General features: G+C 61.6%; 2 protein-coding genes across 2 annotated transcripts; one reads left to right on the top strand and one right to left on the bottom strand.

Annotated features, from left to right (window-relative positions):
* The first annotated feature begins 1,871 nt into the window (after positions 1-1,871).
* On the top strand, positions 1,872-6,832 carry APOBR (apolipoprotein B receptor). Its single transcript, XM_055136791.1, has 7 exons — positions 1,872-1,928; positions 2,210-2,795; positions 3,876-4,249; positions 4,742-4,892; positions 5,832-6,046; positions 6,135-6,400; positions 6,490-6,832. The coding sequence occupies exons 1-7, from the start codon at positions 1,872-1,874 to the stop codon at positions 6,557-6,559; spliced, it is 1,719 nt and encodes a 572-aa protein (XP_054992766.1). The 3' UTR covers positions 6,560-6,832.
* Positions 6,833-7,282: 450 nt separating this feature from the next.
* IL27 (interleukin 27) lies at positions 7,283-12,711 on the bottom strand. The gene is made up of 5 exons (XM_004615938.2): positions 12,681-12,711; positions 10,607-10,773; positions 10,423-10,521; positions 9,372-9,530; positions 7,283-7,630 (listed from the first exon to the last, which is right to left on the bottom strand). Exons 1-5 carry the CDS (start codon positions 12,709-12,711, stop codon positions 7,283-7,285), a joined length of 804 nt encoding a protein of 267 aa, XP_004615995.1.

Genomic DNA, 12,711 nt, shown 5'->3' with positions numbered 1-12,711 from the left:
AGGTGGATATAGAGAAAATGGCAGATTCTCTTCGAGGCTGCAGCTTCTCTCCTCCCCGCCGCATAGAAGTCACCCAGGGACCGTCCCCCGCCCAGCACCAATAGATTAAGAGATCCAGGACCAGAGCTATAGATTAGGGACAGTAAATGGCTTGCCTTGCCTGCAACCAGCCCAAGTTTGATCCCTGACACCACATATGATTGCCGAGCCCCACCAGGAGTATTCTCTGGCACGGAGCCAGGAGTATGTCATGACTAAATCTGGATGTTCCTCTCCCAAACCTCTCCTCAAAAAAAAAAAAAATCTTCTCCAAAATATCCTGGGGACGGGGGCTGGAGTGATAGCACAGCGGGTAGGGCGTTTACCTTGCACACAGCCGACCCGGGTTCGATTCCCAGCATCCCATATGGTCCCCCGAGCACTGCCAGGGGTAATTCCTGAGTGCAGAGCCAGGAGTGACCCCTGTGCATCACTGGGTGTGACCCAAAAACAAATATATATATATATATACATATATATATATATATCCTGGGGCCAAAAATAATACAGAAGTAGTGGATACAACATGCCCCACTTGTGCAGATAACAAAACTGTAGTGCAAAAAGGGGAAAGTAACCAATGATCCTACAATGCCTGACCTACAGGTCACCTTCAGACCCCTTTAACAAGAAGCTGTAGTGCCCCAGAGGCCCCGATGCTGGCTGGGCAGAGGATTCCTGCCTACAAAAGGGTGTGGTGAGGCGTCCATGGCCGCTCCAGTCAGCTTAATCAGCGGCTGAATAAATAGCAGGACTCCCACATTGGAAAAAAAAAAAAAAAAGGTTTGAGGCTCAAATGATTCAAAGGCTCAAGATTCTGGTTGTGTGACCTCATCTGGTTCCTCTAACTGAGCATTAAGAAAGAGGGGTTCCAGGGGGGAAGTGGGGGAGAAGGTGTAAAGGTCACGCTACATGATCCCAGAGAAGGAGCGATCTCTTACCTTCCTTCCGACGATAAAGCAGCATCCAGAATTTTCTTCATCGTGTCCTTTCCTATGGCCTTTGGACAGCCAAATTTTCGAGGCTCCCTTCAAGGTTTTACACAGCCGTGTGGAAGACGCCCACTTTGATCTGCTACTTAGATCTTTCAGCCAGTGAAAATCTGGAGTCCTGCTACCCCATGCAGGGCTCAAGACGTTTTGCAAGATGACTGCCCTTAACTCGCAGGAAGGCAAGAGGTAGACACGAATGATCTCAATGCAGAGTTTAGCCAAGTTTGGTTTTGCAATAACCACAGATGAGGGGATGGGCTTTGGAACTACCAACCCAGCCTCTTCTTCCCCTTGGGGCAGCATTAATGATCCATAAAAGAGCAGCCAGTGTGCTCACCAGCCCCCTCCCCACTCCTACTCCTTGTCCCCAGGCAAAACAGGAACCTCAAACCCCAGCTTCCTCTGTGAGGCTGGGGCTGGGGAAGGGGGGGTCACGGCGGAAATGGCTGAGGTGTGAGTACTAGACCTGAGTCACTAGAGCTGCAGTTGCCACATAAAACCCCTTTCCCCCAGCCTCAATTCTGAGCTCTCCTGCTCCCCACTTTCCCTTCCGGCCTCTGCTCTTACCCCTTCACTCCAGAGCGTGCACTTGAGCTCTCAGGGGGATGCCCGTGCGTGCGTGTGTTTCCCAGTCCTGGACTGGAGGCCGGCGTGGGCACGGCAGGGGGTGGGTAGGGCGGGCGGGTGGGTAGGGCCTGTGGGAGGGTATGTGTCAAGGACTGACAGGGGAAGAGGAAGTGTGTTGGGTCCTGGGGAAGACCGGTTTATCTCAGCGTGTGGGGACACTTGTCGCCAGCGTTGTTGACACAGACACACCGTCGGAGGAGGAGACGAGACAGAATGGATTTCCTCCGACTACATCTCCCGGGGCTGCATCAGGCCTTGAGGGGGGCGCTGGTGAGAGGGGCAAAGCCTGGAGACTTTCATTCTGCTCCCGGGGACCTTTCCTCCCTTCCCCGCTTCAAGCTTCTCACATTTGGGATTCTCTCCCCAGGACCGGGAAGCCCCCTAGCCCAGTCTTTTCTAGAATCCGACCTTCCCCAAGCACATTCGCGCTCCCCTCGCCTTGGTCCTTTCCAATTTCTGGCTTCTTCCCACCTCTCAGAACCTGTCCGGGTGCCCAGGGAGCAGACTGGATCTCCTCTTGCGCCTTTACTCCCTCTCCCTCTCTCTTCTAGGACTCCCTGAGCACCTTTATCTCCTACCTGATGGGAGATGAGGTTCCCACTGCCGGAAGGAGCGAGGGGACGGGAGAGGCGGCTGCAGGGAAGCGGGGCAAGATTGTGGAGGAGGAAGCCCAGGAGGCTCTGGAAGGTCTTGGATGTAGCCAGAGCCAGGGGGAGGGAGAGCCGGGAGGGCCCGAAGAGCCTGGGAGATGCCAGGAGGGCGATTCCGCTGCAGAACAGACCCGGGGCCGGGGAGAAGGCGAGTCCCACGGGGCCCAAGCAGACAGGCAGGACACTGGGGCCCAGGAGGCAGCCAAGGCATCCGGGTGCCAGAAGCTGAGTGCCCCCTTGGAGGTCCTGAAGGATTCTGAGGCCGAGTCCGGGGCTGAGCGAGACGGGAGCAGCCAGGTGTCTAGGGAGCGGGAAGCGAAGAGAGGAGAGACACCCAGAACCTGGGAGGAGGAAGAGGCCTGGCCAGGAGGGCCAGGGCTGGCTGGAGGGGTGGAGTCAGAGTGGGCCTGGCACAGGGAGCCTGAGGGGAAAGGCTGTGCTGACAGCCCGAGGGTGCCAGGGGAGGGCCCGGAGTCGGAGCAGGCAGGCCGGGAGGCGGTGGGAGAGGAGAGCCCAGTGCTTGGGGCCGGGGGAGTGGGGAGAGAAGTCGAAGTGAGGTGTGGCCAAAGCGCAGGCAGACAGGGGGCATGGCAGCCACGGGCAGAGCGTGAGGACTGGGCCATCTCAGGCAGCCGGGAGGCCAGGTCAGCCTCAGGGGAGGAGGCTGGAGCGAGCTCAGGAGGCGAGGAGGGCAGGGCAACCTCAGGAGAGGAGGAGACCGGGACCACCTCAGGAAGAGAGGAGATAGGGACTACCTCAGGAGAGGGAGAGGCTGGGAGCACCTTAGGAGAGGGGGAGGCTGGGAGCACCTCAGGAGAGGTGGAGGCTGGGAGTACCTCAGGAGAGGGGGAGGCTGGGAGCACCTCAGAAGAAGTGGAGGCTGGGAGCATTTCAGGAGAGGTGGAGGCTGAGAGCACCACAAGAGAGGTGGAGGCTGGGAGCATCTCAGGAGAGGAGAAGGCTGGGAGCATCTCAGGAGAGGGGGAGGCTGGGAGCATCTCAAGAGAGGTGGAGGCTGGGAGCATCTCCGGAGAGGGAGAGGCTGGGAGCATCTCCGGAGGGGGAGAGGCTGGGAGCATCTCAGGAGAGGAGAAGGCTGGGAGCACCTCAGAAGAAGTGGAGGCTGGGAGCATTTCAGGAGAGGTGGAGGCTGGGAGCATCTCAGGAGAGAAGGCTGGGAGCATCTCAGGAGAGGGTGAAGCTGGGAGCATCTCAGGAGAGGTGGAGGCTGGGAGCATCTCAGGAGAGGGAGAGGCTGGGAGCATCTCAGGAGAAGAGGAGGCTGGGAACATCTCAGGAGAGGCGGAGGCTGGGAGCACCTCAGGAGAGGGGGAGGCTGGGAGCATCTCAGGAGAGGGAGAGGCTGGGAGCATCTCAGGAGAGGAGGAGGCTGGGAGCACCTCAGGAGAGGGGAAGGCTGGGAGCACCTCAGGAGAGGAGGAGTCTGGGAGCATCTCAGGAGAGGCGGAGGCTGGGAGCACCTCAGGAGAGGAGGAGGCCGAGGCTACTTCAGGTGAAGAAGAGACTGGGCTAGCCTCAGGAGGGGAGGAGGCCTGTGTAATCTCAGGCGCAGAGGAGGGCTGGATAAAAGCAGGTAGGGAGGAGCTCGGGACCTCCTCAGACAGGGAGGAGATCTGGATAGCAACGGGCACGCAGGAGGATGGGACAGCCTCAGGAGAAGAGAAGGGCAGGGCGGCCTCAGGAGGGGAAGAGACCAGGACAACCTCGGGAGGGGAAGAGGCCTGGACAGCCGCAGGCCCGGAGGAGGCCTGCACAGATTCGGGTGGGGAGGAGGCCGGGAGAACCTCAGACATAGAGGAGGCCTGCACAACCTCCAGCAGGGAAGAAACCTGTACAGCCTCGGGCATAGTGGAGGCCTGTGCAGCCTCAGGCAGGGAGGAGGCCTGTACAGCCTTGGGCAGGGAGGAGGCCTGGATCAATGTAGGCAGGGAGGGGGCTGGGACCACCTCAGCAGGAGAGAGGACCTGCCCAACCTCACGCGAGGAGGAAGTTGGCTTTCTAGGAGTCAGGGAACGAGATGACGGGGCAGCCCCAGAGCAAGGGAGCCCCGAGGGCACGGGGAGCGTCCTGGCCTCAGAGGGGGCCCTCGGTGGAGATCAGGAGGAGGAGGAGGAGGAGGAGGAGGAGGAGGAGGAGGAGGAGGAGAAAGAGGCCGAGGCGAGTCAGTCTGACCAGGCGAGCCAGCCGTGGGGAATCGAGGCAGCGGAAGAGGCTCAGGCCCTGAGGGCGGTGGGCGAGGGGTTCGGCAGACCAGGCCAGGGCAGTGAGGGTGGAGAAGGGGCCCAGGGCCCCCGAGAGTCAGAGATCACAGCTGCTGGAGCCGGGGAGGAGGAGGCGGTGCAGACCGAGGGGGCCGAGGAGGAGAGAGGAAGCTCCCGGGCTGCTGACCCTACACCGCCCCACGGCCCTGAGCCAAGGGAGCCGGAGGGTGAGGCTGATGCGGAGGCCGCCCCCGGGGCCCAGCCCGAGACGCCCCCAGGGGAGAGGAGTGAGGAGGAGGCAGGGGCAGACCAGCCAGTGCTTCCCGAGACCCCTGAAAACCAGCCCCCTGAGCTGATGCGAGGCCCACAAGCCGCACCAGAGCAGGTCCAGGAAGCCCAGGAGGGAGAGGGAGCACTTTGGAGGGGTCTGGGCCCGCGCGAAGAGAAGACAGAAAGGAGGCCGGAGGGATGTGTCCAGCCTGACAGCTCCAGGGTAGGAGTCTGGGGGGACCCCGGGACAGGGGACTTGGAGAGAGGGCGTGCCCTGGAGGACAAGGCAGACCCAGATGGGGGTGAGGCGGAGGTGGCTGCTGGGGGCCAGGTTCCAGGGACCGAGTGGGAAGGAGGCCTGGGGTTTGCGCCCGCAGAGACCCCAGAGGCTGGAGGGGACGGGGAGAAAGCGGCCCTGGGGTACAGAGCGGAGAAGGGAGGGGTCCCGGCAGCAGAGAACCAAGACCAGGGTGAGAGGTGGGGGGCCGGCCCAGGCCAGCCCTGGGGAGAGGCGGGGGCCAGCGAGAGCAGGGATGAGACCGGGGAGGCAGAAGTGCCCCTGGGGGCAGACTGGGAACTGGGGGAGACCCTGAGCAGCCAGGACACTCTGCCCAGAGGGACACTGACCGCCCAGACCCAGGAGGGGAGGACGGCTGCGGAGAAAAGGGATGAGGGCCCGGAGGAGGGGCCAGGAGGAGCTCGGGGGCCCTGGGGAGGCGGTGAAGGGAGAGAGGACCCCACTGAAGGGAGAGAGGACCCCGCTGGAGGGGAGGGGCCCCTGAACATTAGGGGAGAGAAGGGAGGCGAAGGGGGAGAGGTGGGGAGCCCCACAGACTCAGAGGAGCTGGGTGCCGGCGGGGGCCACCAGGAGGCTTTCGAGGCCTGGGAGCTGGTGGCAGAAGGACAGAGTGGCAGGGCTGGGCTCGCCGAGGGCATAGGGGGCGCTGTGGGGACCGTGGAAGCCCAGGGGCAGCTGCAGAGGGCAAAAGAGACTGGGGGCGGGTCAGCAGGGGTGCAGGGGCAACGCACAGGGGAGGAGGGGGAAGGGAGCCCCGAACGAAGAGCCCCGGAGGCCGAGGAGATGACCTGGACGGCGCACGCTGAGGCCGCTGACCCCCAAGACCCAGAGGACGCGGGGGTCCAAGAGGACGAAGGCCCATGGCAGCGCTCAGAGGCCGTGCCCGGGCCCCGGGGGGAGGCCGAGGGCTGTGCAGAAGGAGATGAAGCTCACGGCTGCTGGACTGAGGTGAGGGCCCCGGGAGGGTGGGGGCTGGGCGAGTGGGGTGCGCCCCCTCCCCCGCCCCCTCCCCGCAGACGCTGAGCCTCCCCCTCAGGCCCTGCTCCCCGCATCCCGCCTGGATGTGTCGGTGTCCCGGAGCCGGGCTCTGCTCTCCCGCAACGCCTCCCAGCGCCGCTCCCGGCCCTCTTTCCGCCGGCCCCCTGCCCAGGAGACGCAGGGGGAACCTCCCAGCCCCCCACGGCAGGAGGGGGACTCTGTCCCCCAGCAGAGCCTTCTGCAGCTTGAGGAGCCCCCACAGCCAAGTGCCCCGAGGCCTGAAGGGACCCCCGTGCCCGCGAGGAGGAGGCCGCTGGGACAGGGGTAAGGCCCGGGCTGTGACCGGGCGGGGGCGGGGGCCGAGGGGGCAGGGGCCCAGGCTGCAGCACCCATGGCCTGTCTTCCCTCTGCAGGTTCGGCCTGGCACACCCGGGCATGATGCAGGAGCTGCAGGCCAGGCTGGGCCAGCCAAAGCCCCAGTGATGGGAGCGGAGACCCTGGACACAGGCCCAAGTGACTGTCAGGCCCTGAGTGGACCCACCTCGGTGCCCTCCCTCTGCCGCTTGGACACACTCTCTCCAGCCTCCCGCTAGCTCTCGAGTGGGGGGGCCACGGAGCGGAGCCCAGCCCCTGCTGGAACCATGGACGCTGGAAGCCTGGTCATCCCCCCGTGGGGACTGTCTCTCTCCACTTCCCCCACCTGTCTCAGAAGGACCCAGAGGGGAGTTGTCTTCACAGCCTCCCCCTCGCTCTCTACCTGCCCCCAGTGCCCACTCCAGGCCCCCAGGGGGCTGTGCGGGAATGTCCCAAGCTAGCCAGAGGGGAGAGGTGACGAAGGCCTATGAGCTTTGTAAGCAGAGGTTGATGGAACAGGGACCAGCAAGCTCAGCCTTCACTGCCGTTACCATGGTAACCACTAGAGGGAAGGAAAGTGGGTCTGGAGGCCTCCCCGGAAGTTTAGGAGCAGATGGAGACCCGGGGTGTCGGGTGAGACCCCAGCCCCCCTGGACCTCTGGGGGTCAGGCACTTCTCTGAAAAGCAACTGGGACAGAGAGACAACGTGAGTGCTTTATTAGGCACCCGGCATGGCAGCCTCGCCCCAGGGGGACAAGCCAGCCCCCAACAATAAATAAACCATCATTTCCTTAAACAATAAATAATCAGGAAATAAATAAATATCCAGGCAAGAACTGCCGGGGCCTTAAGTTATTGGGTGGGGCTGGGGAGGGAGGCAGGGGGGTGCCGCCGGCAGGCTGGAGGCTGTCCCCCCGGCCCAGACTGCACACCGGTCGACGAGAAGGGGCCATAAAGTCCTGTCACCCGGGTCAGGAGATGGCTCTGGGCGGGGTTTCCAGCCTGGGAGAGCAGCAGCAAGTCCCGCACGGCCCGAGACAAGATGAGTTCCAGGGCGTGAAGCAGCTGGTAGGTGGACAGGAGCTGGGGCCAGGGCACCCGGGCCCACCCGGGCTGGGGGGCGCTGCCCAGAGTCCCTGGAGGCAGCCCCTGCTCCGCGTCACTCTCCTCCTCGGGGAGGTTGAGTCCTGCAGCCAGCGCCTGTGGGGAGAGGTCAAGAGTCAGCAGCCGGCGAGGGCTCCCAGCGAGTCTCCCTTCCGGTCACACCCACCGGCTCGGAGTGACCTCAGAGACCACAAGACCATGATTTCCCTGGACAGCCCCACCGAGACTTCCATTATGTCACTGTCTCGTGTCCTGCCTCATCGTTTGGCTCAAGAAAATGGAAGTTAAGGAACAAGATGACAATTCACACGAAGCCGGTTTTCCCATCTAGGATTTCCCAGGGGATGGGGGCGGGGGGAGTTCAGGAAGTTCCTGTCTGCTGGTAAGGATTGTCTTAGGCTCAAAAAATTAGAGCTAGTGTTTCCATTGCTTGCATTTTCTATTCTCCTTTCATTAAAGGTAAAATCCTTCTTTCCCTTAAGATGTTCAGAAGGACAGGGCTGGAGAGATAGTATAGGGAGTTGAGGCACTTCCCTTGCATGCTGACGGTTAGATTTCCATCACCTTATCTGGTCCTCTGAGCACTGTCAGGAATGATCCCTGAGCACAAAACCAGGAGTAAGCCCTGAGCACTGCCAGATGTGGAAAAAAAACCCACCAAAACATATAAAAGTGACATTTTTTTTGAGGCCGGGTGCACCTGGCTCAGATGCTCAGAGCTGGCTCCTGGTAAGCGCCCTACTATCGCTCTGGCGCCCAAAAGTGAAATGTTGAGACATACCGGGGAGGGAGGCAGAGAGCCAGCTTTGCGCTGCCTGATGCTGCCCCAGTGCTTCAGAGCTGTTCTCTACGACCAAGACCCCGGGAAAAGGCGGACAGAGTCCAAGGGACACGGACACAGACAGGCTCTGTGCACACACCCACACTCGGAGCCACACTCACCCCAGCTTTAAGCAGACGATGTTTTTAAAAGGCGCTGTTGGAGCCAGAGCCCTGGGACAGTGCAGAGGGCTCTTGCCTTGCATGCGACCAACCCTGGATTTGATTCCCCAGCACCCATCTGTTCCCCGGAGCCCTGCCCAGTATGGCCCTTGAGCACAGAGTCCGAAGTAAACCCTGAGCATCAGCAGGTGTGACCCAAAAACCAAAACAATAAGAAATAATAAGGGAGATTTTGGGGCCAGAGAGACAGTACGGTGGGGAGGGCTCTTGCTTTGCATGCAACTGACCCAGGTTCAATTCCTAGCATCCCAGCAATCCGACCATTGCCAGATGTGGCCCAAAAGCCAAAGGGGGAAAAAAAGGAGCTTTGGAGGGAGAGAGACAGTTCTGGGGCTAAGGTTCGTCATTGCATGCAGCTGACTCCGATTAAACCCTGGCACCCTAGGGTCCCCCGAGCATCACTGGCTGTACCCTAGAGGCTCCCAAGCACAGCCAAGTGTGACCCTGGGGTCCCCTGAGTATCACCAGGGTGACTGGGTAATCCCAGGCACCACAGGGTCTGTGCAGCACCTGGGGCCGTCACATGGAACTAACCAAGAATCTCCTGGAGGGTCCTCTGGCCCTCCGAGCCCCCACTTGGGAGAACCATGCCCTGCAGAAGTTCTTGAGCCAGGGCAGGCACCCTAGTACAGCAGGGAGGGCATTTGCCTTGCACGGGGCCAACCTGGGTTTGATTCCCAGCATCCCCTAAGCACCACCAGGAGTAATTCTGAGTGCAGAGCCAGGAGTAACCCCTGAGCATTGCTGGGTGTGGCCCAAAAAACCAAACAAAGAATTCTGGAGCCTTAGTTGTGTGTGCTGGCCCCCGGGCCAAGGAGGGATGGTGGACAGGTACCTGGAAGCGGAGATGCCGTTGCAGGTCTCGGAGGTCCAGGCGCACAGCCCACAGCTGCAGCCTTTCTGCGCTGGTCCAGGGCCTCTGGCTCACCAGCCCTTCCAACAGGGCATGGAAGGGACGAAGCGTCACGGAGAGGAAGCTGAGCCGATCTGCGTCCTGTGGACAGTGGGGGAAGGGCTGGGGAGGGTCAGTGAGGGCCTCCTGCCTTCTCTTGGGGACTCATCTTCACCCAAATGCCCATACCCCTCCACCCCCAAATCTCTGCCCGTCCTAACCCTCAACTCATCACCATTGCCATCTCCACTGTCTCCAGCCTCTGTCCTGTCTCATTCCCAACCTCATTTCTAGCCCCAGGTCAGGTCTCCTCCCATCACTGTCCGGGAGGTCATCCCGTCCCTTCACCATCTCTTCACCTCCTTCCTCCCAGCCTCCAGCCTCCTTCCCATCCTGAGTTCCACATTCCACTCCCTCGCTTTTTCATGCCTCCTTTTTATTGGGGTGTGGGAGTAGGACCACACCCAGCAATGTCTAGGGGGTGAGTCCAGGCTCTGCACTCAAAGAATCACTCCTGGAGGTTCTCATGAGACCAAATGGGATGCCAGGGATTTAGCTTGGGTCGGCTGCATGCGAGGCACGTGCCTTCCTTAACACTTGCACTACCACTCTGGCCCCCTGCTTGGCATCTTTGAGTCGACATCACTAACTCCGTCCAGCCTCCTTCCATTCCCACCCTCACTACTGTCCCCATCCTTTGTCCATCCTCCACTCTTCCTTTTCACTCTCCAACCTTCTCCCATCCCCCACCTGCCTTGTCCCTAACATTAGTGCATCTCTCTTTTATTTGGGTCCCCACCCCAATCCCATCACTGCCATTGCCACCTCTTTCCAATTCAAATTTTGTTCTCCCACCTCGATAGCCAATGATTTACTCAGCTGCCCCAGATTCTATCTCTAAGCGCATTCCCCAAATCCTTGCCCACTTTCATCCCCCCACCCCCGGAACCAGCCTTCCTGCCAGACACCCCCTGCCCGTCCGTCCCCTGCTCACGGAGAGTTTGCACCAGTCCTGGAAGGTCAGGGAGACGTTGGGGAGCTGGTCTCCTAGGGGCAGGAGGTCCAGATTCACTCCAGGTAGGTGAGAGTCAGCCTGCGGGGTGAGGAGATTAGGGATCGACCATTGCCAGACCCCCAGGTCCCTGGATCAGCCACCCCCAGGGACACTGGAGACTCACAAAGCGGTGGGCCTGGACCCGAACCTCAGAGAGCAGCTTCCTGGCGAGATGCAGGCTGACCTTGAACTCTCTCCGCAGCTCCGGCTGGCTCAGCCTCCCTGGGGGCCTCGGGAATCCCCAGACACCAGCTCGAGCCAGGAGCAAGGACAGGAGCAAGAGACTCAGCCCTGGAGAGACAGGGGGAGGGAGGGAGGACTAGAGGCGGGAGCACGCGGAATAGACGTGCCTTTTGTGAAGGGGTGGTTTGGGGTGGGGGTAGAGGGCACACCCGGCAATGCTCAGGGGTGACTCCTGACTCTGCACTCAGGAATTACTCCAGACTGTGCTTGGGGGACCATGTGGAGTGCCAGAGATTGGACCCGGTCAGCTGTGAGCAAAACAAATGCCCTGCCCACTGTACTAACGCTCCGGCCCACAGTGCCGAGGCAAAGGGCGAGCAGGTCCTGGGCATGACCCAAACCCATCAGGATGTGGAAGCAGCTGGGTCTTCTCTGTGGGAGTGAAAGGAGAGTCCATCCCCCCTGGGCGGCAGGCCCGGCTCCGAAGCAGCCTTCAGACACCTCCTCCTGACCCCCTTAACCAAGGTACCCCGTCTGTGAGCAAGCTGCTTTAACCAGGCGCAGGCGGGGAGGCAGGGGGATGGTTTCTCCCTGAGGACCGTCAGGCTCAGTGACGCTGACTTGTCCAAGGTGCCAGAGCCCCAAGATGAGGAAACCAGGACCGGCTTCCCAGCCTGAGGGAGCTCGCCTCGGGGTCAGTGGCCCCCGGCCCCCCGCCGCCACCCTCCTCCGAGAATTCCTTGAGCTCAGCCATGCAGGTCGTGCTGCAGCCTCTGGTCAAGCGCGTGAGGACAGATTGGACCAGCCTCCGTGGAGACGGGTGGGGGTGTCACTTTGCAGTACGGAAGAAAGAGGGGGTGCCTGGGGGGGAGGAGGGCCTAGGGGGCGTGCTGGAACCTCTGTGTCTCCTCTCAGCTGTGTCTTCATTCCCTCGATGAAGTCCCTGCCTGTCTCTGTGCCTCGGGGGCGCCTGCAGAACGGGGTGCGGGGCGGGTGGGCCGGGCTGATTCCCGAAAGCGTTTTCCCCACCCTGACCTCTGTTTCTTGGCCCCAAGGTTCTCCAGAGAGGAGCCGTGGCTGTCAGGGGGGTTAAACACGAGACAAAACCGAGCCTGAGTCTATTCAGGTGCTCCCGGTGCCTCTCGGCTTTGGGCTTTGCTCTCCCTGGGGTGTCCTATGGAAAGGGGAGCTCTGGCTCCTTCCGGTGCTCCCCAGCCTCCAGAGAGGGTAGGTGGGGTCCTCTCTCTCCCCACCAGGAGACTTAGAGCAGCTCAGTGGGGTGGCCCTGCTGGGGCAGAGTGGGTAGCCCTAGCATGGTCAATGTTGTCCACCCAACTGGGCGACCCATCCCCTAACCATCCTCCACTCCCCGCTGGGGCCATGGAGCCCCGGGGCCCTCCCCTGGCTCCTTTGCACCCGGCTCCCGGGGCCTCTGGATGCGGTCCTCGTCCTCTTGGCCCTGCTATTTGCTCCTCTGGTTCCCACCTCTGTGTCATTCTATCCCCACTGCAGGCGGGTCCTCCTGCCAGGCGCCACACTGCAAGTCAGCCCCCCCCCCGTTACTCCCCCCTCCTTCTTGGAGAGCAGCCCACCTTCTCCGCCGAGCCTGTCCGCTCTCTCCAAGCTCCTCGCCGACCTGCCTGCCCCATGTCTTCATCAAACTGCCCCGCAGCCCGTCCCCCATCCCGGCGTGGCTTCTTCCCTCCTCTGCTGGCCACACCGCCCGGCCCCGCTGCCCGGTCCCTGCTCTGCTCCTGCCCGCCGTCCCCAGCTCCCAGCCCTGGAGCCCACCTCCTCGCTCTTGTTTCTCGGGTGTCGTGATTCACAAATAACGGAGTTTTGAGCATCTCGAGCCCACCACCGGTGTCTAGGTCCCTCCTTCCAGCCCCTCGGTTTTGGCCAAACGGAGGTTCCTCCGTGCTTAGCCCCCAGGCATCCCTGCCAAGCTCTCCCCGCCCTGCCCCTCTTGTTCAAACCCCATCCCTCAGCCCCCCACCCCCAGCCCTTAGACTCACGCCAGCCAAGGTCTCCTGCCTTCTGGCCCAT

The sequence above is a fragment of the Sorex araneus genome, chromosome 4, assembly GCF_027595985.1.
Source record: "Sorex araneus isolate mSorAra2 chromosome 4, mSorAra2.pri, whole genome shotgun sequence".
Taxonomy (NCBI): Eukaryota; Metazoa; Chordata; class Mammalia; order Eulipotyphla; family Soricidae; genus Sorex; species Sorex araneus.
This window is presented reverse-complemented; position numbering and strand designations above follow the sequence as displayed.

Coding starts and splice junctions, on each gene's coding strand:
- APOBR (XM_055136791.1), top strand. CDS start 1,872: ATGGATTTCCTCCGACTACATCTCCCGGGGCTGCATCAGGCCTTGAGG. Junction 1,929..2,209: donor AGGCCTTGAGGGGGGCGCTG/GTGAGAGGGGCA, acceptor TCTCTCTTCTAG/GACTCCCTGAGCACCTTTAT. Junction 4,250..4,741: donor GGGAGGAGGCCTGGATCAAT/GTAGGCAGGGAG, acceptor CACGGCCCTGAG/CCAAGGGAGCCGGAGGGTGA.
- IL27 (XM_004615938.2), bottom strand. CDS start 12,711: ATGGGCCAGAAGGCAGGAGACCTTGGCTGGC. Junction 10,522..10,606: donor GGGTCCAGGCCCACCGCTTT/GTGAGTCTCCAG, acceptor CTCACCCCGCAG/GCTGACTCTCACCTACCTGG. Junction 9,531..10,422: donor AGGACTGGTGCAAACTCTCC/GTGAGCAGGGGA, acceptor CACTGTCCACAG/GACGCAGATCGGCTCAGCTT.